At 34.9% G+C, this 24,195-nt stretch overlaps 1 protein-coding gene across 2 annotated transcripts in view; it reads right to left on the bottom strand.

The window, feature by feature from the left end:
• The window catches only part of PDGFC (platelet derived growth factor C), a 118,675-nt gene that overhangs the window by 7,417 nt on the left and 87,063 nt on the right, over nucleotides 1-24,195 (bottom strand). For both annotated transcript variants that reach the window (XM_030271453.4, XM_072928448.1), the window contains one exon: nucleotides 513-720. In XM_030271453.4, coding sequence (XP_030127313.3) covers nucleotides 513-720 — 208 coding nt within the window. The remainder of the gene's footprint in view (nucleotides 1-512; nucleotides 721-24,195) is intronic.

Here is a 24,195-nt window from a genome sequence, read left to right as displayed (position 1 = left end):
AAAGAGAAGCATTTAAGTATTGTTCTCAATTCATTTCATGTATAGACTGGAAAAATTTTAGGGAAAGAAAAAATAATTCACATGATACCAGTCTAAGACATTACTTACTTCAAAATAAATAAAGTTTTTGCCCTCCATAAAAAAAGAAACCCACAAATTTTAAATATGTTACCCTATCAAGATGCCCTGCTACTTTAGGGAAGTAAAGATCTCCCAGGTTCCCTAGAGGAAACTGCTGTGGGTTTTTTGGGGGTTTTTTTGGGTTTTTTTTTTTTTTTTTTCTTTTTATTCTACCTTGCTGCCCTATCCTGCTAAATTCTTTTAAGTTTTGAGTTTAGTTATTGTCCTTTTTCAAATAATACAATGGTGAGGACAGCGAACAACAATAGAACCTGCTCTCCTTCTGATGTATTCCTCTTGGAACCAAAACTCAAGGTGAAAAACACTCTTAATTCTTTGTCAAGAAATCATAGCCATAGCAAGCTGCAAGGCCAGACAGAAGAGTAAATTACCTCTTGACTTCCTCCCATGAATGTATGCTTTCCCAAGAAGTTGCCACGTTGGTCTGTATAAATCCTCCAAATCCAGCTGCCACCGCTCTGGCTCAAGGTAGCGGATAAGGTCTTCCACGGTGCTAAAGCCAGCAACGGCGTTGTTTAATACATCCAAGGGCAAGGCTGATGGGGGGAGCAGCGATGGGCTGGGTGCTTCTGTGTGGTGCTGCAATCAAACCCAAGAGAAGAGCACCAGTCAGAAGGTTAATGGACCTGCTCTGACAAAGTGCTGTACTTTACCGAGTTACATAGCTGGGAAAGTTTATAACCGGATAGCTTGTGTCCAAAGTACAGTTTATCTAATAAGACAAATGATAAGAGTCAAAAAGTACCTAATTATTCTTTAGCAATAATTGTAAACAAACTTCCACTGCAGAGTTTGCCTACTTCTTATATTTCCAGCCTTGCAGCTAGCATGCCACTACACCTCTCCTTTGAAGATGTTCACTGAGTGACGGATGGGACTTTAGAAACAGAACAAAGGGTGGTTTTAAAAATATGGCCCCATTTATAGGCATTTCCCAAACCCCTCTAAAAATCTAAAACATTTCACATCCTGCCTCTTCTCAGAAACTTAGCTACAATCTTTGCCTTCTTGTCCTTCAATGCAAATTAACATACCCCAGTACAAAGACAGCAAATATTCTTGCTCCCATCTATACATAAATAAAAGCACCAGTTGTGTTTCATACAGTACTAAGAATTATGTTTCTGGTTAAACATCAATGAACAGTAATAACATCATCTGGCATAACTAAAATTATTTCTCCCTTACCAAAAAAAAAAAGTTCCAAATAAAATCAAAAGTATTTAAAAGTTGAAATTGAGTCCTGACAAAGTACTTTACCACAACACAAATCCTACTGACAAGCTCAGGGGACAGGAGTACTTCAGCACAGATAATTCAAGCAAAGTGAGGCAACTGTCTTTGTTTACAATCTGTTTTAAAATTATGCATTGATTTGTATTTTCAAAACACAAAATATGGCAGAAAGGCAAGCCTAAGTAGAAAGCTGCTTTTGAAGCACCTGCAGTTTAAGCTTCAGGCTTTTCTGTTTGCAGACATTATGTCCACAGTACTGCACCAGAGCAATTCATCTGGATCATGTAAGAAAAATGAAGAAAAATTTGAACGTGCTGCCGATTTAGGGGATGGAAAGGAGGAAAATATGTGTTTATATAGATATCTATATTTAAAAATCCTCATACCAGTTAGTGCCAAAATGGCACTGTCAGTACTGTAATGTGAAGTGTGTATATACTATTATTTTTTCCATCTATAATATCAGATCAATAGTAGGTAGTAATTTACCTTTTCAAAATGATAAGGGAAATTGATGAGAAATGTAACAGTTATGCTGGAAAAGAGGATTTAGTGCAACACTCAGCAGAAGTTTTCTAAAATACATATTCCTGTAGTAGCTGTATTATGCAATAATAATATTTTATTTTCTGTCCTCTAAATTCTATTAAATATGCAGTTTTGGTTTCATCTAAATGTGTGGTTGAAAGAGCAGCAAATGGGAGTAACCACCATGGCCTTCCTATTTGTTGCTTCAAGGCTTTCTTTCTGTACAACTTCAAGAAATGCAGCCACTAGAAGGATTTGTGCTGCTTTTTAACTGGAACTCTTGCAAAAATAATACAAAACATAGATTAAGTGTTCTTCTACTGTTAATTTTACAATATTTTCATCTTGCTAATTACTTCCAATAGTGTTGGTGAAACAGTTGTTTCCCATCCTGGATGAATGTCAATTCAAAATATTAAAATATTTATTCTTCTTTTTGCTGTTTTGCCTGCATTAAAAATAGTAATATGTTGATCCATCTATTACATTATGATAATAAAGCAACAGATTCTGGTCTATAATTTAAATAGTTGCTCTTAGCAAAATATGCTACTTTAGCAAGCTTCTGCTGTGACACTGTAATTCAGATGGTCATAAAAATAAACATTCCAAAATTTTTCTTCCTGTTTTTCTGCACAAAGCTATAACAGACACATTTCCTGGTTTGAAGGAGCAAGGTTTTATTAACATTTAAAACAAAATCAATGGTAGAACTAATAACTGAAGTAAAAAAAAAAAAAAAAAAAAAGCTTCTATTTTTATTTTGTCTTCAGGTGAAGACTTTACTTTAGTGTTTTACTTCTGCTAGGATTTTTGTTGCCAGAGAAGCAGGTGGATTCCAGAAGAAAATGTACTGATCTAGAATCTATTTCCATATTTACAACTTACAGCATCCACACTAAACAATACATATGTAGCAAGTAATCCATCAGTTTATGGTATTCTGGATTCAATAGGCATTTGCCTGAGTAGAAGTGTTGTGAGGATATGGTGAATCATTGCACTTAATGCTAACACAATTAAAGCTGCAATCACTTTCTAGTCATTCTCACAGCAGGCCAAAACAGAAAGAAAAAGCATTTGAAACAGTAAAATCATACAACTTTGAATGTTTTAGAATAAAGTCATTAGGATCTCAGGATTAAGAATGCTTTTTCCAATAATCTTTAATATTAGTCAATTTATATGACAGCTAAAATTACCCAAAGATTAAAGATAATTGATATCATAAAGCTATAAATGCCGTATATTGAATTTGTGACATAATAACCTTTATGAAATCTCAATAAACTGTTCAAGATAAATGGTACTTCTAATTATACTTTACATTGTTTTTACTTGCTAGTGGATACTAATTATTTTATAATTTAAATCTTTGGGACAGAACATCCAGGGCTGCATAAGTGGTACTCCTTCCAGTGACTAAAACTATATATTTGAATTCTATACAATTTATAATTTCACTTCACTTTCTCAAAATTTGCCATCTATAGGCAGAGTTTACACATGCAATAAGATTTTACTCACAGAGTGGAAAGCAGAAATGACTTGATGCAAGAACTTAAAACTCAACTTCCTTGATGGTATGCACCTTTTAGAACAAGCAAATGTGGAACTTCAGCATAACACAAAAGTAACATCATAGCAACTCTGCAATGCTTCTTACCTGAAGCTTTCAGTCACTTTATAGTAAATCTATCACTCTTGTTGCAATTTAATCTATATTTCTCTAGGCAGTCCTACCTGGATGCCTCACTCCAGCTGCATGGCTGACACTCACTGTTCTTATGGCACCTCTGTGCTGAGCCATGACACCAGCACTCAGTGGGTGTCAGAGAGTGCTGCCATTTCACCACAGAATGGTGCTGGGAAAGCCTCTCAAGGGGGACCACTGATAATCTCTAGCTGTTTTGCTGGTCAGCATTGATGGAGATAATGATTTGATAATGAAGCAGCCATCTGCCAGGAGGCCATTTATTCTATAGATGGCATCACCTAATTTACTCCAAAGAAATTTCTTGTATCTCCCCTAACAGGTCATCTCAAAAATAATCAACCTTTGATTTAACTTATATTAATTTATCTGACAGGGGATATACAACCCAAGACCACAGACACTTCTGCTGTCCAAATACAGCAGCTATCCAGAATATCTTTCCTGATGGAAACTATTTTCTGGGAAGTGATGTTCTCCACACTCTGCTATAATAAATACTAATTGACAGTAAACACTTATTCTGTCATAGCAACACATTTCTCAACCCATGCCAATGTTTTATGTTTAAGATCACCTTTCTTATTTTTTTTCCCCTGAGCATGAATAATTTCTGTCAAGACAGATTTGACAAATGCATCAAGTTCTTTATGTGATTCCTCTAGTAAAAAAACATACTGTGGTTTGTTCCTGTTTTTCCTGACCAGGAAACAATTTCAAATTACTTTAATAAGCATAAATATGCTTAGAACCAAGATAGAGGCAAACAGTTGCATATTTACTGTTAGTTAAAATGATTCAGGATGAAAAGCAGAGCAGAAAACATTGAACTTTTGCTGGCCTGTACAACAGCCAAGAATGACAATTGGTGTTGGATCAAACAGAATTTTCTTCAGGTTTGTTTATATTGTGTTTCTGTATATGCACTTAGCTCTATCAAAACAAATACCACGCTGAAATCCCCTAGGTTGTTTACAAACATACAAGACAGGCCAATAGACAAAATTTAGGCAACAGTAAAAGATACAGGTTTGGAAAAAAAGGACGGAAATAATACAGACTAATGTCACAAGACTATCCAGCCCAGAACATCACACATAACAGTGCCCAAGAAAAAATTTAGGGACTAAAATGCATCTTATGGTTCTCACAATGTTAGTTGTGTCCTATTAAAGGAATCAAAACTATTCCACCTAGCCTCCTTCTCACAGGGAAAAGAGTAGGACACTATTCTAAGTAGAATAAGAAGTCAACCCTCACTGAAGCAGCAGATCTGAACAAAAACTTCAGCAGCTGAAGTTAAAGCCTAAAGTATTATTTAGTATGTAGCCTAACTTGGAGACTTATTTCTTGTTCTGACACATATTTCTTGTATTATTCTGAGCACAGTATTTAAGTCAAACCATCATAATGTAAAGCACCGGGAAGTAGTATCTCCTTGCTATGCCAGCATGACTGTGTATATGAATAATGAACAAGAGGCAAACTTGTGAAAAAGAAGAATACATCTACAACAGCAAAGCTATCACAACTAAAAGCACAGCAGTGCTAACACAAACACAGTTTTAGATTCACTCTGGCACCAGGAATTTCATCATACAGGCTTCTAACACAGCCTTATCAAATCTGTAAAATGAGCATAAAAGCAATTCCTTGATCTCACAAATTCTGTGAGAGAATGAATGCAACCAATTTTTGTTAGATACTCATTACTGGTTTACCTGAAGAATACAGAAGTGTGTTAGAATGATACCAGGTATAATTTGGATATGAGACTGGATATCATAACCTTTCCTGTTTGCCACTATCTGTCTGCTCTTTCCTTGCACTGTACCTGCTCCAAGGATAAACAATTCAGAACATAACAGCACTGAAATCTACATAAGATCAGCTCTTAAGCACTATTATGACCTAAGAAAAGCCTTTATTTTGCTCCTGTTTCTCAGGATAAGAGTACTAACGCTCTAAAGGTACTAAACACTACTCTCTTCCAATCAAAGGAGAGACAAGAAATAGCAATGTTATGTTGCTGCCACCAGGAGTAAGAAATTTCATGTTTAATAACGCAAGCACTAAGTTAAGACTGGAAAAACAAAAACAAGTGAGTCAAATACTTGGCATGACAGGACACTTACACGTACTGAATACTATGTCTAAAATAATTACCTCCCCACAAAATAAATCTTCACTTTTTTTTCCTTTCTTGTCTTGAAGAAAATATCATCAAGCACTTTCTAAGTTATGACCCATTCATCAGTTGGCACAGTTCAAAGAAACTAATAAACATCAGTGTAGTTTAATCAAACTAGAAGGGACTCTATAAAGTTCAAAGGAACTTAGACTCCCCTGAAACCCAACTAGGATTTGAAACAAATAACACATTTCTCTTAATGCAATATCCTTAGAGTTTGGTTTTTTGGTTTTGTTTTGTTTTGTTTTGTTTTTTAATTTTATTTTAATTATTATACAGGAACAATCCAAGTCCTGCTTAGATTTCAAGATATGCTTTTGAAACTTATAGTACATGCACATACTTGTAACATGTACTAAAGAGCCTGTTTTCTTCCTTTATAATCACAGGTAACCCTCCTACTAGCATCATTAGAAGCTCTGGGAGAAAGCAGATATCCAACTCTTTCGAGTTTGCCCCGAGGACACAAATTTCTCTGTGTAACAATAGCTCTTTGTTTTCTCCCAGAAGTACTTGCAGTAATAAGTGTGAAGAGCCTCTAGAAATCCTGAACTGCCTGAAAAAGCACATACTTTTACTTGCTTGCATCTATGCAGCACAAAAGAAAAAGCACTTGTGAAAGTCTCTTATTTATAAAGACATATCTTCTCTGTGCACTGCTAAGAAAGTGTTAGTCCTGTTCAAGTTGCAAGGCAGAAGGAAGTGAGGTGATCTGTAGCTGGGCCTGTGTGCAAACACCCAAGTAGAGAAATCAGGTTCCAGGATCCTCTTCTTATGCCTTAAGTAAAGGAATGAAAAAAAAAAAAAAAAAAAAAAAAAAAAAAAAAAAAAAAGAAGAAAGATGCCACAGAGGCAGACAAATCAATATAGGCTGTCAAAATCAGGAATAAGGCAAGGATGTTTATTGCACATGGTAGAGATGGAAGTCAGGAAGGCTGTCACAGCTCCCATCCACTGCAGCACTTTTTACTCCTTAGGATGAAGTTACTGTCACAGCAGCAGAGATGGCTGCATGAGAGGCACATCATCCTGGGGCTGCTGAGCAGGTAGGTCTAGTGAAACAGGCTCCAGTGGCACTGAGTTAAACATCCCTCTCTTTCAGTTAGCCTTGTTTCAGAGATGCAACCTCCTCCAGTCAAATGACACACAGGTAGAGGGGTACCAGCCCTCCTCAATTTAATGCTTCTGCAAATGAGAACCAGACTGCAGGATGACAGCACCTCTCTTTCCTGGGCCTCCAGCTCTCTGCCTTTCACAGGCTCCCTAAATTTTCTGTTCCTATAGAGTGCTATGACCTCTTATCAAAAGCTTATTCAGGCTGTTTTCATGTGCATGCAGGATTTTCCTTTTATTTCACTGAGGATTTAATTTGCTGAGTATCCATGCATGCCCTTGCATCAATTTTCATCTTAAAGTCAGAGATGGCTTTCCAAACTCTACATCCATATTTTTGTTACTACAGTTTGAGGATTGCTTTCTGAATAGTGCATAATCTTTACTCTTCATAACCACCAACAGGAAAAAGATCACAGAGATCACAAGAAAAAATGAACACATTTGTGCCTTTCTGGTTTTGCCTGTCACAGGTGGGAATGAAAGAATAAAGATGTGCAAAAGTAGCATTGGATAACAGTCTTACAGCTTAACTAACAGCATAACATTTCCTCAGGCTAAATTTCTGAGATAAAATGGGTTTTTTTAAATGTTTAAATATTCCCCTAAACAGAGTTTCTGTGCAGTTCACAGAGGAGGCCTGGAATTCTAATTGTGCTGTAAAAGCTGCAAGATGCTCCCAAGGAAGCTAGCAGCATGGAAATAGCAGGGGATGTCACTAATCATCAGTGTTCCTCTGGCAAACTGCACCTTTTTGCCTGAAGTCTATGCACACTGACACCTTTTGAAATAGACAGTATAGGTGTCAGAGACACTGTGAAGACAGAGATGACACATTTAGAGCTAGCTCATTAACTCTCAGAGGATGCCGTCAATAGCAATAATCTCTGTAAGCTATTTTCAAAGAAACCTTTAGTGATTGGTTAGTTATCATAAATATCTATAATGTATATGTACATAAACAGTTGTGTTTATATATGCATAAAATACAGTTTGATTTTTTCTGTGATTATATGTATCAGTAATCAATCACACTAATTCATTTTAAAGGCAACAAGCAGAAAACTGATGCTTAGCCCTGTATTGTATGGGAGATCTTACTGTCAATACACTTCATCATGATAGTTTTAGAGGTTTCTATTCCTAGGAAGTATGTACACAGACACAACTATATTTCTTGGGAGCAGTTGCATGTCATTGATTTTTTTCAGTGCATCTGGTAAGTCTCATTGAACCAGCATGTGCTACTTCATGAGTATTTCATAAGCACTACAAAATTACCTGCTTCTCCTTTACTGGAAGTATTTGTTTTTTTACAAAATGACCTAGCGATTCTTGTATTCTTTTGGGTAAGAACTTTCATTCACTGATTTATTCTTTCAGCTAATTAAGGAGAGAAGAATTGTATAAACAACTCTGATTGAAAGCTGTGTTACCAGCATCTTTGGCAACTGCAGACATCTCAAACCATGAAGCATAAACCCCTGCAAGCCCCAGAATCCAGAAAGCTGGCAGATTCAGCCAGATACTTGAAATGGAAGTCAAACTCTGATGCCTTTTTTCTACCTTTCTAATGGCTTTTAATTGTATTTGCCTGCATTAGGAATTTGTGGAAATAGTAGTGAAGAGAATTCTAGATAGAGGACTCAAAGAAATGTAAGACATTTCACAACTTGAACACATTTTGACCCAGTAGGCAAAGACCCAGCCTTACTATTCTGAAAGCAGGACCTGATGAAGCTGAAATTCACTGAGTTGAACAGGAAGCATTTAAAAGCAAACAGCCTGTGATAATAGTATAGAACAAGTTATGGCATAGATTATCTCCAAGACAAGAAACTTCAAAGTCGAATCAGTATGTCAGTTTGAATCTCAAGTTACTTCCTGAAATAATTTGTCTTTTTTTTATCATTTTCAATTTACTGTAGATATACAAACTAATTTTAGGTTTATTATCCCACAGTCAGGGTTCCTATTAAGTAGACTTGTGGCAGAGTAACATTTAAACCATAACTACTTCCAAAATCTTAATTTTTAGTGAGCACTCTCTGCTTTTTTATACATTTTGCTCTTTTAAATGAGACTTTAAAACAAAATTTAGACTGAGCTCTCCCCATAACGTATAACTATATATATATGCCATAATAAAAATTCCACCATTTGTATCCTAGTAACAACTGCTAAATATTTTGATTTCTGAACCTCAGAGTAACTTTCATTATAATATTTTCAAACCAAATCTATGAAATGCATTTAAAACTATCTGGTTGTTCCTGTCTCATGCGTGAGCTCATGGGAGGACTATAACTGCAACTTTAAAAAGCCATAACCCAGTAGATAATGTCTTGTACAATTTAAATGCTTAATAAAAATATTTAGTCTAATTCAGACCGTGGGTAATACTAACATCTATATACCTATTTTAAAGGGTATGAAGTGTGTTTGTGTGTTTATACAGATAAAGCACTTGCTGAAAATGACGAAAATAGACGGTCTATAGGCAAAATGAAGTATCATAATAATTTACTGAAGTATAGTTTATCTCATCACAATCTTATAAAATCTTTCTTTGGAGAAAGATCTTGTCATGTGCTTGCAGCAAGGTGCTAAAACAGCAAATCCTCCAATTTCTGAGAAATCATATCCTTCATGTCTTATAGCATTTTCTTTTTTATATTCACAACAAATTAGAAGCTGCAGTGAATCCTTACAATGTGTGGAACGTGTGAGGGAAAATGCAGGACAGGTGGGCAACTATTCACATCTCATGGGACTGCTGCTGATTGCTGCAGGTTAAGTTTTAGAAACACAAAATATTTTCTTAAGTAGTAACTCTGTCCTCCCTTAGTGCCTTCCTTTCAACTCTCCCTTATTAACTACTCATCACAGTATTTAAGGACATTTAAAGTTTATTTCCTGCTTAATCTAGCTCATTGTTAAGAGGCCATTGCAGCCTTGTACCCATTTGCAGGGCAGAACTCTGTATTTTCAAAAAAATGGGCTATTTTCTCCGCATATTGCTCTCACTGAGGAGTTAAAGTGAAGCTCTACAGAGACCCCACTAAAACTACGTCAATATTTCATTGCTTGATGACTTTCTGAGCATACCCACAGTTAACATTTTTATGTTTTCACCCTAAGCTCTTAAGGTAGCTTTGTTTTTGTTTTGTGCTTGAACTGTCATTGTGATTAAAGCGGTAGAGTATTTAGTAACTGTTTTAAATAGTAGTGATATAATTTTGCACTAAAATATTCCTTCATGGACATTCAAATGTATGAATTGACAGCTAAATAAGTGGTTTTTTTCAAATGCTGCTATAAAGAAACCCTTTAGCTGCTATAAATTAACCCCTTACCTTCATTTTGTGACTATAAAGTTAAATGTAATGTTTTAGGTTGTTCTATTTTGATGAATGTTGTATTATGCCTGCAATTCCTTTCTGGAAGGGAAACTTGATCGAGATTTATGTATCAAATACTGGGAACAAGAAAGAGAATATCGCTTCTCAATATTTGTAATGATATCCTTTACAGTTTTTATTTATTGCACAGAGATCCTGGCTCCAAGATTTAGCTGAACTTTAGCAGAATAGGACTCCATCACAGTTTAGCTTCTTTCCTTGAAACTTTGATACTATGCAAGTCCAGTATACATACCTGAAGGCTGAATTGTGGAACACCTTTTACTTCAGTCAGGAGAACATGACAACCTGAATTTTCCTTACCATATGAAATTATCATCAAAAAGGAGGAATAACATTGTAGTTGAACTGACAGCAAGTAAAGTGCCCAAATGAATCAATGCAAAAAGAGATTCCTGCAATCAGATGACAGTGGGCATGTAGTCTTATGAATGTTTGCTCAGATCCTATTGCAAATGGGGTTACTGTGACTATTAATCACTATCATTTACGGACACACCTAAATTTCAGGCAGGAAAAAGTTGTGGCTGGTATATTTATGGTTTACCAAAGCCTTTTTTTTATTTTCTGTACACAAACCTCCAGTTCTTAGTTGACTGACAGTAGCTGACAAGGAATAAACAGCCAGCATAAGTGCAGATGTTTTGAATAGAAAATGTTTTTGTACCTTCTTCTATTACAGGGGATATGGCCAGCCATAGTTAGAGGACACCATGTCTGCAGACTTTTTTTTAAATTACTCAATTTCAAAAGACATATAACAGCTTAATGAAATTAAGCAAAAATAAATGTTTAGAGTCACTGAATGAACTACTCTTTAAGCTCCCTCTAGGAACTTCCCCACTGGAAACGGGTAGGTGTTCTAAAGAAAATGTTTACTTATACCAGTATGTTCACAGGAGGTTCATCAAACATTAAACACTAGGAATGAGCGTTTGTTACAACTGGAAAGTGTATTTGTGAAGGACAATGAAAATTACCTCTACTTTAGTAGTGAACACTACTTTAACTTGATTCTTCAGTGTACATTTTAAATTGCATTCCACAACAGCTTTGTGTTCATTTCATATCACAATAAAATGAACACACCCAACATTCCTGTACAGCAGACATTGCAAATCAGAGCTTGTCCTGCCTTGAAGGTAAAAAGTCCTTGAACAAAGCATTACTTTGCAGGGAAAGAACCTAATCTCTGTCCTAATATATCCATTCTTAGTGTCATGAAACATTTCAAGTAACCTCATTTTACTTTGATATATATTATGCACAATAGAGTAATGTGATTGCACAAAAAATAAAAGTGAAAATTAACTGGGAAAGTATGCTTAATAAGAGAAATTTAATTAAAAGTATTTTGAAATTCCTTGCATTTAGGAGTTAAATATTAAAAGCATAAATACAAAATCATAAGTAGAGTCTGAAGCTGAATAATCAGTGTTACAGAGGAGACCTAACCCTGAATAAGAGATTATGGGATCCCATTTAAAAAATCAAATCTCTTTCAGATATTTTCAGAACAACATCGTAAAAACAGATATTGAGCTGCTAGAAAGGTCTCAGCTGAAATACAGTGTTCAGATTTATCTCCAGCACTTGTGAGATACAGCAGAGAGAAACAGGATATTCACATGAAAGAGCAAGATGAAAACAAAAGAATGAACTATGATAAAAGATTAAGTGATACAACTTCCTTTCATCTCAACAAGACCAGGCTGACAGGAGATAACAAACATACAAAAGAGCATCAGATGATCAGCTGTCCCCTAGCCCATCAATGACAAAAAATATTTATGTTAAGTGTTTGAAAAAAGTTTTATAACAACATAAAAGTGTGAAACAGATGACATGGGCAATCTCTGAAATCTTAATCCCTGGACTTCAGGAACAGCACTAGAATCTAGATGGAATGAGCTTAGTGTATCTGCTCCCCCTTGGAGCAGGACAATTGCTCAGAAAAGCTCCAGTCCCACTGAGTTCCCTTCCAGCCTTGCATCTCTGCAATTGTACAGCAAAGCATCTACCTGGTAATCTTGCTCTTTCTGGAAGATCCATAAAATTATACTGAGGGACATGTTGAAATTTAGAAACAAATTATTCTAAATAATTTCAAAATCTGTTTTTACTAGTTATACCAGAAGCTTTTCTGAATACTTAACCAAACACTTTTTTCCCCTCAGCAACTCTTTCTTCACTTGTACATTTTAACTCTTTGGATTTAGTAAATTAATGGTACATACAAAAAAAAATAACTGCATGCTAATATACCTAAAAATAGAATATATTGTAGAAAAATACATATTTTTTTCAGCTGAATGTCAAACCACAAGCCCTTAACTAAAATAAGAATGAAACTACTTCAGTTTTGGACTTTTATTTAGCTACTATCTCTTGAAGAAAATTAGGGAGTCCCAGGTTTTTTATTAAAAGTTGGTTCCTTGGAAGTAGCAGAAGTTCCTTTGGCAGCATAATTTACAATTTCTTTGAAACCTCAAAATAGTATGTAATATAACACTCTTGAGAAGATGGTTTTAGTATCAGCTATAAAATAAAAGGAGATGCATTTCAGTCATGCTCTACTGTTTCAAAGCTATTTAAAATTGATCCTTCAAAGATGGTTAGAAAGCAGACTGCTTCATTCTATTTCTAATAGTCTCCCATGAAATTTGGTGCTGTTTACAACATGAAAAAATCCATTAGGAAAGAATAAGGTTGAATTTTAAGGCACCACTATAAACAACTGCCTCAGCTTGATTCTTGGTGTTATTAAAAATGAAATAAATCTTTGAAACAGTCTAATTACTTTTAATATAATGAATAAATATACATTTTTCTTTGTACATGCAATTATTTTTTAGCCATTTCCTTGACAAAAAAAAAAAAAAAAAAAAGAGGAAATAAGCCATCTGCTAAATAATAAACCCATATTAACAAATTATTAAGTATTAACAAATCAAATGTTTTGTAGAGAAAATACCATTCTCCTGAGGACTGCTAGTTCATCAGTTCTCTTCCATTAAGCCTGATATCTTCAGTTATAACAATGTCGCTGTCCACAGATGTGACCAATTTATCTCTAATTAATCTGATGGTCAACTAGATCAAGTATCTTGATATAGATGGATAGATAGACAGACAGACAGACATCATTATATTCATCTGGTCTTGCTGCCATGCTATGGGTATGGGTATTCTTTTTAACAGAAATGTTCCTTGTAGCATCTTAAGTCTATTCAGGCATCGATTGTGGCCCCAGTCCTGCCACCAGACTCTTCACAGCAGTGACCCTGACTGAAAGGGGTGTCCCCATGTGCACAGACCTTCATCTGGTTTCCTCCTTTCACACTGTGAAATGTACCCTTTTTAACATCCATTTGAAAAAATATTTATGCTCTTAAACATACTTTGCTTCTCGTATATATACTTAAAATTTCCCTGTGTCTCTTATTTTTCAATTCACTGATTCAGCAATACTGTCAGTTTCTGATGATTTAATGTAGAATATATGGAGCTAATTACAGAACACAAGACATCAAAAACTGTGGTTTTCTAAACTTTAGTTAATTGTGGTTTCACAAGCTGCAGTCTAGGAAGTGGTTAGATGTAGGGCTTATTATCAGTTTAAGTACAAAGCCAAAGTGTGAGGCACTGGTTGCACCTGAATTTTCCAGCTCTTAAGAAATATGACTTTCTGTGAACTGCAGACATTGTGGAGTTCAACAGAAAGAAAAAAAAGTGATTTGTTCCCTTAGCCTACTGGACTGAAATATACTGGCTAACCACAAGTCTATCTTCTGACCAGTCAGAAAATCTACTTCACAGCCATATCAGTGAAAATGCTCTTCTGCATCCCCAACAAAGACCCATCTCAGAAACAAGCCAAATAAGAAGACAATTTAAGACAATGTTAAAAATGCATTATTTACAAGCAATAATCACTGAATATATATTGTGGTATGGTTTTTCCAGGGCATGATGGACAGACAAGAAGAGGAAAAAAAAAAAAAACCAAACAAAAAAAAACAGGGGGCAGGGGGAAGGGAGCAACTTTGCAAGGAAAACAGCAGTCAAGAACACTCACTGAAGAGATCTGCAGGGCTAATTCTGGTGGGATTCCACCCACAGAGAAGCCTCATGAGATCAACTGTTTGTTTAAATAAGGATAAAAACACATTCTGAAGGTTATCAATGCCAAAAAATGAAACATAATTGAGAAGTTCTGCATGAATTACACTTATGAAACAACCTTAAACAAGTGGACTAAAGTGACTGTGGTGACTGCCACACTTTGCTGAAGGAAGGCGCAGTCTTGTATTTGGAGAAAATTCTTTCTGGTTTTGTAAATATTTATACATGTGAGATACTTAATTGCCAAGAAGATAGTATTACCATGTTCTTAGCCTTCTTTTATTATTTACTATTTAATTTGAAGCTACTTTGCATCTTTCAGATTATCTATGCATTCCCAGTGGACAAACAATGATTTGAATGAACAAATTAGGATGCCTGAGCACTAACCACTTGGGGAATGGGAGAGAAGACAAACTGTCATTTCAAGAACATCACCATAAAATTAATGTAAGTTGTCTGAATTTAGATAAGCATAAATTCCCCTTCTAAGGTTATATTTCAGTGAAGAAGTCAGAAGAGGACATTTTGCTATTTAACAATTCAGGTTATATTCTCTTCTCAAACAATATACTGGTATTAAACATGGGTTACCTTAGCAACTATTATGTTATGAAAGAGAATTCTGAGAAACTCGGGTGTCTTAGGAAGCAACTAAAACCCTGACACTCTTTTCTTTTTTATCTCCTACAATTCAACTTCTCCCACAGGAAATTAAAGCAGTTTTTTGGGATAACCACTGACTGTAATCTCAGAGTGAGGGCATCAATACTGTTTTTAACCTGATTACCATCAAAGTTTAATTCCTCCAAGCAATCTCTACTTCATTACTGAATCTGATCCATGGTGTATAATTCACTTAATTAGTAGATTAGAGGAATACATAGATGCTGGGCAAAATAATAATCTCAGTGTAATAGATATGTATAGGAAAACAGTTATTTGTCAATTAATTAATTAATATATTTTTTAAAAAATAAAAGCCTCCTCAAAATCTATTGAACAATGTGACCATTGTTGTTTTTCAGACTCACAATACCTAATAATTCCTGTTGAAGGCAATGGGAACTGCATGTTTAAAAATCTGTCACCAGCCACACTGTAAATGACAAAAAAACTAAAATCAAAACTTCCAAAGATTTCAAGCCTACAAATTGGAAGGTATATGCTTCTTATTGAAATTTCAGTAGTGTTGCATATGAATAGTAATAACATTAAAATTGCATGGAATAATAAACTCAAGTTGGTGCATTGTTAAAATAACTTTAAAATATATTTAGTCACCTGATAAAGCCTGCAGAAATACCATTTATAAACAAAATGGCCTAACTATGACTATTTGGCACTATAGCAATTGTAAGTTATCACCCCTTGGGTAACTTTTTTTTTCACTTTCTCCTCTGAACCTCAATACTTGGCAGAAACAAGCTGCCATCCTTTTCCTGCAGAAAGGAAAATAGAAATTGCCATTCTGCAAGAAGCCATGGCCCATGGCAGACTAACTGGGGACAGAACATTGCGCATGACAAAATCAGAGCAGGGTATAAACAATCTGAACTGAAAAATTCAGTTCTGCTGTACCCCATGCACGATGTGTTGTTTCGTTGTTCTCTTGGGGGATTCTCTACTTGCTTCAGTACTAATTCTCTAATTGCTAAATTAGAAGATTACCTTTAGTAAGTATTTAACTAAGGACAATGGAGAAGTCTTTCAAAAGTAATTGTATTCTGATAATTTATCAGGGAATCAAATTTGGAGAAAAATTAAGGAAGTAATGGTGTTATTAAATCACAACTAATTTGAAATGTCCTGCACAGAAAAGTTGGTCCTGTTCACAGTTTGATACCTTTTAATGGATTGATTTTCCAAATTCCTTTGTAATTTGTAAGATTCAGGTGATGAAATATCAAACTTTATAATGGAAATTTTAAGATTTTTTTTTCCTCTTTAACAGCAAGTCTCTTTTCCAATATAAAGAATTGAAAAACTTTCTGAAAATTTTTAGCTGTCTTTGTACTGTTAACTTGACCATTTATGTTTGATTTTTGGTGAAAAGCTGAGCTATATTCTGAGATTTTTATATCAGCAAACAGTTTCAAAACACTCTTATGAACCTTAACTCCACATTAATTTTGCATCAAAAATATACTGCTGTTCTAGACACCTAATTGAAAAGGGTTTTCCCCTACATGAAAGGTGCCTATGACTTTATTAAGCAGAAAGGAAATTAAATAAAGTAAATATAATATTTAAAGATATATATATTGACAGAGTGCAAACAGGAGGATACCAATGACAGAACTCAAACTAAAAGAGAAGCATTCCAAGCCAAAAAGGCATTACACAGATGAGTTAAGAACAGGAAGTATTTTATTATTAACTTTTGATTAACCAGAACACCTCACATTGAAACTCCCAAAGACAAATATGCACACACAAATCAAAAGAGTTCAGAAGATCAGAATGATTTTAAAAGATAAGCAAGGGCTACCCTATTAACAGCTTACATATTAAAGCCTACATATATCTGGCTAATTGTCCTTCCAGTTAGAAAGTTAAAAATTATTTTTTAATAATAAATATAGGTGATGACCCCTTAAGAAATATAGATGATGACTGAGAGAGTTTGATAATTTGGCTTACTCTCCTTGGCCACCTAGTAATTTTGGCTTTGTCAGTCAGCAGGGAAGTTCAGGGTTGGTTGCACAGTTAGCAAAAATTTGGTTTTAAATCTTAATTTTAAATCTTAGGTGTTTTCAATCTTCAAAGACAGTGGCCTTTTAAACACTCACATGCAGGCACATTAAGAAAAACAGTTAAAATAAAACACTTGAAAATTCAAATTCAGGAATTGCATTTACTATGTCAACCATTCAATAAACTATGTAGATACTGATTTCTAATAAAATTTCCTTAACACAGCATCTGTCTTTTTAAAGATGGCCATGATTTCTAAATGGTGCTTGTCATAGTATTAGAAGAATATTTAGAATAAGAGATGCCTACCAACAAAACTCTGAAGCTAAGTGCTACCAAAAGATGCCAGAGCTAGATTCTGAACAATAAATCACCATATTGATTTACTTATCTACACTACACTGAAAATCCCCTATCCTCTTAACACACTCAGATGAGGCCAAGAAGTGCTGTAAGGGATGTCAGGGTGGAGTTATTAGAGTTCCCCCAAGAAACCCTTTCACAGCTGAAAGGAAAAGGTTATTAGAATCCACCAACCTCCACAGTGCCTGTAGGAGTATATGCAGAATTTCTTGGACAGGCTGTGTCATCTGCTTTTACACCTCCACCTTTCAAGTGCCTTTAAACCTGGTCTTTCATGCATTAAGACACACCCTTCAATATGAAGCCCAGCATTCTATTTCTCCTCGTAAATGATCTTTACTTTTTCTTTTCCTGTGGTTTATTGCTCATCTCAAAAGCAGAGTGAAATTAATAGTCAAGCCTCTGGAAATGTTTTTGGTCAAATAAACCGCCTTCCCTTTCCATGTGCTAGGTTCTTTAAATTTAGTTTTGTTTTTAAACAATTACAATTCTTCAACAACATCAGCCAGCTAGGAGCAAACATGGAAGTAGCCTTCCTGAATTCCTTGTCTACTACCTTAGTCTGAGATAATTGCAAGAACAGATGTGACAGCTTTGTGATTTTCTAGACTTTCCCATGAAAACAAAACTGAAAGCTTTTCAACAACAATCCTGGCTTCTTCAGCCAAACCTTTCATCATCATCATTAAAAAGGTTTTGAGCACTTATAGAAGCTAACAAATGACAGCTCATAATCCCCATCTGTAACACCAGAGGCCAGGTACTGCAAAGACAAGACAGGTGCAAATTTTGGTATTCCCATAGTGCTTATTATCTACCCCTTTTTAGAAAGAAAAGGATTTGTCTTAACACCACTACCAATATTCCACATTAATCTTCCCACAAGCAAACTCTTACCCTGAAGCTACTATACAGTGTTATTACTCTGTCAAGAATTTTCTCCTGGATTTAAAGAGGTGCCTCTACCAACCTGTGGAGGTATATTGTGCTGTAAGCCATCTACAGAAGCTGCTCCACAGCTGAATTTATCTCAAATGTCTAGAGCTGTCCCCTTCAGAGCTCTAGCATGTGAAAATTAAATAAAATAAATTGAGAAGTTGCACTCACCTGTCCCAACTTCTTTCATTTCATTTCTGCTTTTGCCTTTTTCTACCAGAATCATAGTAAGAAAATTTAACATAGTACGCACCACTCTATTTAGTTACTGCCTGTTTTGTTGGGGTGAGGCAATGGATAGGATTATGGCATGACTAAGACACTAATAATGAACAGGAATGCACCTAAATAGAACAACTGAAAAATATGGTGGTGCCTGAAACCTAGTATCAAATGTACATTTGCTTTCCTTTTTTTTCAGTTAGCAACCATGTCAGACACAATGTCTCAGCGTGATTTGGAAGAAAAAAAATCAGGACTGTGCCAGTAACACAGGGGATTACTTTCAGAGTGGGATAGAATCACTTTGCTCTGGAATTTGTAGAGAAGCTATCAACATGATTTCTCAAAAATGTTGATCCTAAAAATTGGAGAAGTAATAGTCAACTAGATGATTCTATCGTACTTAAAGTGTGAAAAAATATGGATTGCTAAAATAACTTTGGGGAAGACAAAGGTGCTGTTGGGAGTTCTTTGTGGTTTTTGTTTGGTTGTTTTGGGTTTTTTTTGTGGGAATTTTTGTGTGTAGACATTTTGTTGCCTTTTTTTGTTCAGCATTTTTCGGGGGAGTATGGTTTGGGTTTTTAAAACTAAACATATCAAGTGAAAACTAGCTCATAAAATATTTAGCAAAGGTTTAAATAAAAAATTACAAATCATTTAGACACTGCATTCTTTAGGATAGATATGATCAATTAGATTGAACAAATAAACTTGAACCATGACTACGGAATAATCTTGCAAGACTAAAGGAACATTTGAACATCATTGTGAAATATTTCTGTTTAAGTAGCATCCAAAGCTTCAATTACATGATATCATTGAGTTTACAGCTGAAGAGTGACATTTATATATATATATATAGATTGCCCTTAAATTACTTCTAAATTTTGAAAACAGCAGAGCACACAACATTAAAATTTACACTAGAACACTATAAACAAGTAAATGGTAGACCACATAAAACTCATTTCCAAGTTAAATATGCATAAATGTCTGCTGAAATGCTATGAGACACTAATAAAGTTTTTAAATACTAGAAAAGAATCCCTGACAATATAAATATTCATTATTAAATGGAAATTTAATAAAAGCCTTTGGGTAATTTAAAGAGAATGAAGAAAAGAGATTATCTCATGTATTTGAAATACTTTTCCAATACAATTTCTAAATTTTTCACTTTTTAGGGTATTTAGTTGTTTCCAGTGAATCATTCTATGGCCTGCTTTCATCTGGGAGGAGAGGGTTAATATATGATCAAAGACATTATATGGGACAAGGAGCAATAAAGGTTGCCTGCTTATCCTTGACAGATGCATTACCCCATCTCTTGTTTATGGTAATAATTTCTGCTTGAAACAATTTGACAGAGAGTGATCTAATTTGGACATAATGCTCTGGAAAACTAAAAGGAGAGTAGTTTTCAAGAGTTCTTGTCCACGTCACTTGTTGTGATTGCCCCTCAATTCTTTCTCTCAAAAAAACTCCCACAAACTCAAAAATTAAAGAGTTTTAAGAGTTATATTAATGTTCCATAAAAAAACCACTTTGATACTTGCTGAACACTCCTGAATTTTTCAGGAATAAAACTTGTACAGAATTTTTGGTAAACGAAGAAACACCAAATCATGACATTTGTGGTAATGTAATTCCATTTAATTTTGAAATTACTGCTACTTATTTAGAAACAAGAAAATTAGCTGATTTTTTTTTCATCTCTTGCCTCAGTGATACAGGATGTGATATTCAATAAACTTCCCAAATCAATTAACTTAAATATTAGTCAAATATATGATAAATTTGTAAAAAAGTTAAATCCAAGGAAACTAAATTACTTTTTTTCCACAATTAAACAATTTGTGATTCTTTTCCATCTCAGCTACTGCAAGACTAACATCACAGAAAAATATGAAAGAAATGGTTTATACTACATGTGCTACATGAGAAACTGCATTCAGATTTTGGCCAAAGGGAAAGGAACCTTGTCCTTCAAAGTACAGAATTGCTATCAGATAAATATACTCATTCCTTTTAAGAACTAAATGACACCAAAATGGTTCAAAATGTCACTCTTCCTTTTAGAGTCTCAGAAAATCCTCACTGACACCTCAGCTTGTGGAGGTTAAGGATACACTTCTATGGACTTCTGTGCAGGTTCATAATCTTGCTAGAGTCCTCTCTAACCCTGTCTCTCTGCAAGTCTGCTTCACACACACAGATTTTTAAACTTTTTATGACATCCATGGGACAGAATGAGATATGGTCACAGGAAGAAAAGGCATTATGATTTAATTAGACAGTATACTTCAGAGATTCTTTTGCCTCAAAGTTTTTTTCCCCCCGCCACTCATTTTAGTCCCATGGATAATAGCCACTCTCAGTTTGTACTTTTTGCATTTTTTTTGTTAACAGAAACATTTCGCTCCTATCTATGTATTTTGGGGTAATGCTTAATGTCTCATCTAAGAAATTACCTCATCTAAGATGTTAAGCATAAACTAAATGCAAAATAGAATCTCCAAGGAAATAATTAGTTCCAAAACACCTTTGATTTATAATTAATTTTTGCCACACAAAAGAAAATTAATACATGAAATTTGCACATTGGAGCATTTTTAGTAGCCTGTTCAATTATCTAGACTAAGGTTTCACTGTACCTAATCAGTGGAAAATCTGAACACAGAGGTTTTGTTTTAGAGTCCTTCCCACCACATGAAGGATTTTCACAGCTCCTTTTCACTTCATGTAGAATTGCAAAGTGCTACACATTCATCCACTCCCCTGATTTTTCCTACCACCTTGGCTTAAAGAACCCTGAAATAATTTTATTTCTAAAACCTTATGACCAATTCTAAAAAGAGGGTAGAAAAAACCTTGTTTAGGAGATCAATAATGTCCTTTATGATGTTTCTGGACAGATTTCTAGTTATTACAGGCACAGTTAAGCATCTCTTGGGCTTCGGCAGAGACACGTGAGAAACACACTTGATTGCTGTGGAATCTGGAGACTTGTGATAGGAAGTGAAAGCAGGGTATGAGCTTTCCTCTCTGATCTAGTTTTATGCACTTTTTCTATTAGTATTTTAATTTTATTTGCCTGTTTCAATCAACAAGCTAAATTAAAAAGGTTCCACAAAAAAAAAGTAATATGCTCAATCTTTAAAGGGCAAAGCTTAGCCGACTTGGATGAAATAAAGGAAGCATTACTACATAGTTCTAAAAAGAATATATATTTAACTTTACTGCTAAAAGCAAGAGCAATACTAACAAAATACCTCCATCAAAAGGAGAAAAAAGAAAAGCAAAGCAAACCAGACAACTCTCTCAGATTGACACCCACATAGCCAAACAGGTACTGCTCCAAAATCCCAAACCACCTGCTAAGTCACTTTTAAATCAGGTCAGTCTTTAGACAGCTTCTTGGAGTTCCATCTTTGCTTGCATAAAAGAGGGTTAAGTCTGTTCTTTTCAAAGATCTTTGGCATGATCTTTGATGACAAATGACATGCTACCATATGCCAAAAAAGAAGGGGAATACAGTCACCCCCAGCTTCAACTTTAACTGGAGCTGCTTTGTTCTGAGTGCCCTGAATAATTAATAACTACTTTGGCAATCAGTCATGCATTCCTTAATGGCACCTCAGGCATCAAGTATCCCATTCACCCGCTCCCCAACTAACAATGGACTTTATTACACCAAGTTTTCTCTGCCAAACTTGTAACTGACATAGTTTAAACTAAACAAGTCACTAGGAAGACTGAAGCCCAAATGTATATTATAAGAGTTTATAAAATTTCCCTCAATTTCATATGGCTATTATATGGGGCAAGTGAGAAGAAGAGGAAAAGAAATGCAATATGGATTGTTTTTGCAGTAAAGTTCTAGGAGGGTTTAGGGGGCAGAGTGCTGCTAAAATCATGACTTTTAATAAATGGATAGCTGGTCAAAACTGAGAACCATCACTAGGCAGCCCTTACTGAATAAAGCACCTCACCAGTAAGCACAGAGCGACAGGGCAGAGCATGAAACAGTGACTGAGATTAACAGCTGTGCTGAAAGGAGAATAATAATTTTGGAATAACACAAACTATGTTTGCTTAATAGGAATAAGATTTTTCAATGCTTGCTTCCACTTCATGGTATCACAGACAAAATTAACTTGTAACTATAAAATAGAAAAAAGTGGGAGTAAGACCAGAATTTCAGAAAGTTCCAGATGCAGCCAGGGTACTCAACTTAAAATGGAAAAAGTTCAAATTATTAAGATCTAATTAGTTAGAATCTGAAGACAAGTGTCATGTACCTCTTGGGGAACATTTTGCTTGTATCAGTGTCTTCCAATCCCACATCAAACCTTTCTAGAGAATGATACTGGACCTACTGACATTGGAATGGCTGTGAGTCCTTTCTTTAGAGTGACTAAATCTTAGAAATAAAGTGATCAGATCAATATCCATTCTTCTACTACTTATTATGTGAGAAGTTGGTTTGAAATATAATATGCAAAGTAGAAAACAAACAAAAAATTATATATATCTTTACATGCATACGATAAATTACAGCAGATCTAAACAAAGCCATTTCTCTTGGTCTTTAAAAGACCTGAAAATGTGTCCGGTGCCCCTCACTGTGTGTGGCCTTCAAATACAGAAACAAGCTTGCACTGTTTTATTTCAGTTTTGCTTCATTTCTCCCCAAACAATCTCTCACTTCTAGTCTACCAGGCATCTCCCCCTCCCCACTACTTGTGAAAAAAAAATGAGCAAAAAAATTAACCGTTTAGGACCAATTCATTGAACTGAATCTCTTAGTGACTCAGTTATGATTTTGCAAGAATTACTTAAAATTTAAGCTCATTTCTATAGCTGACATAGTTTTGTGGGGATTTGGGAGCACGCCTGTAAATTTTATTTTCTTTTGATAAGCTGGATAAGATAACTTTACAGTCATAAAGCAAGCTACTTTTTTTGGCATTGGTTTTCAGTTGCTTTAGGTACAAGAAGAAGGTTTAATCTTAGAACTAAAAAGTATCTATTTAATTTACAATCTGCTGTCTGAAAGGCCTAATTGTATTCTGCATGTCTGAAATGTGTAATCGTATTTTGCATTCTGCAAAAAAACCCTATTTTTTGTTGAAAAAGATCACAGCTCTTTTAGTGGTAGATGTAAAAATTAACTGATAAGAAGTTGCTATACTGCACATTGTGGGACTCATTCCAAATTCTTATGACAGCAAATGCATTGCTCTTGTCCCTTGCATGTGTTAGGTGTAACTATTTTGAACATTAAACCATTGTTTTGTGAGTGCTGGTAATTTAATTTTTCTATCTGGTTTTCCTATAAAATATGAAGGAATAAACTCAGTCCATTTGTACAGCATGACACAAAAATAAGTATACATATACTCCTATTTTCAGGTGCCTTTGTTTAATCAGTTCTACAGAAATGGGATCACACATATGTTAGATAGATAGACACATAGCAGGTAGGGTGTAATATTAGAGCTGTG

The sequence above is a fragment of the Taeniopygia guttata genome, chromosome 4 (genome assembly GCF_048771995.1).
Source record: "Taeniopygia guttata chromosome 4, bTaeGut7.mat, whole genome shotgun sequence".
Classification (NCBI taxonomy): domain Eukaryota; kingdom Metazoa; phylum Chordata; class Aves; order Passeriformes; family Estrildidae; genus Taeniopygia; species Taeniopygia guttata.
The sequence above is the reverse complement of the archived record's forward strand: the minus strand, read 5'-3'. Positions and strand labels throughout refer to the sequence as shown.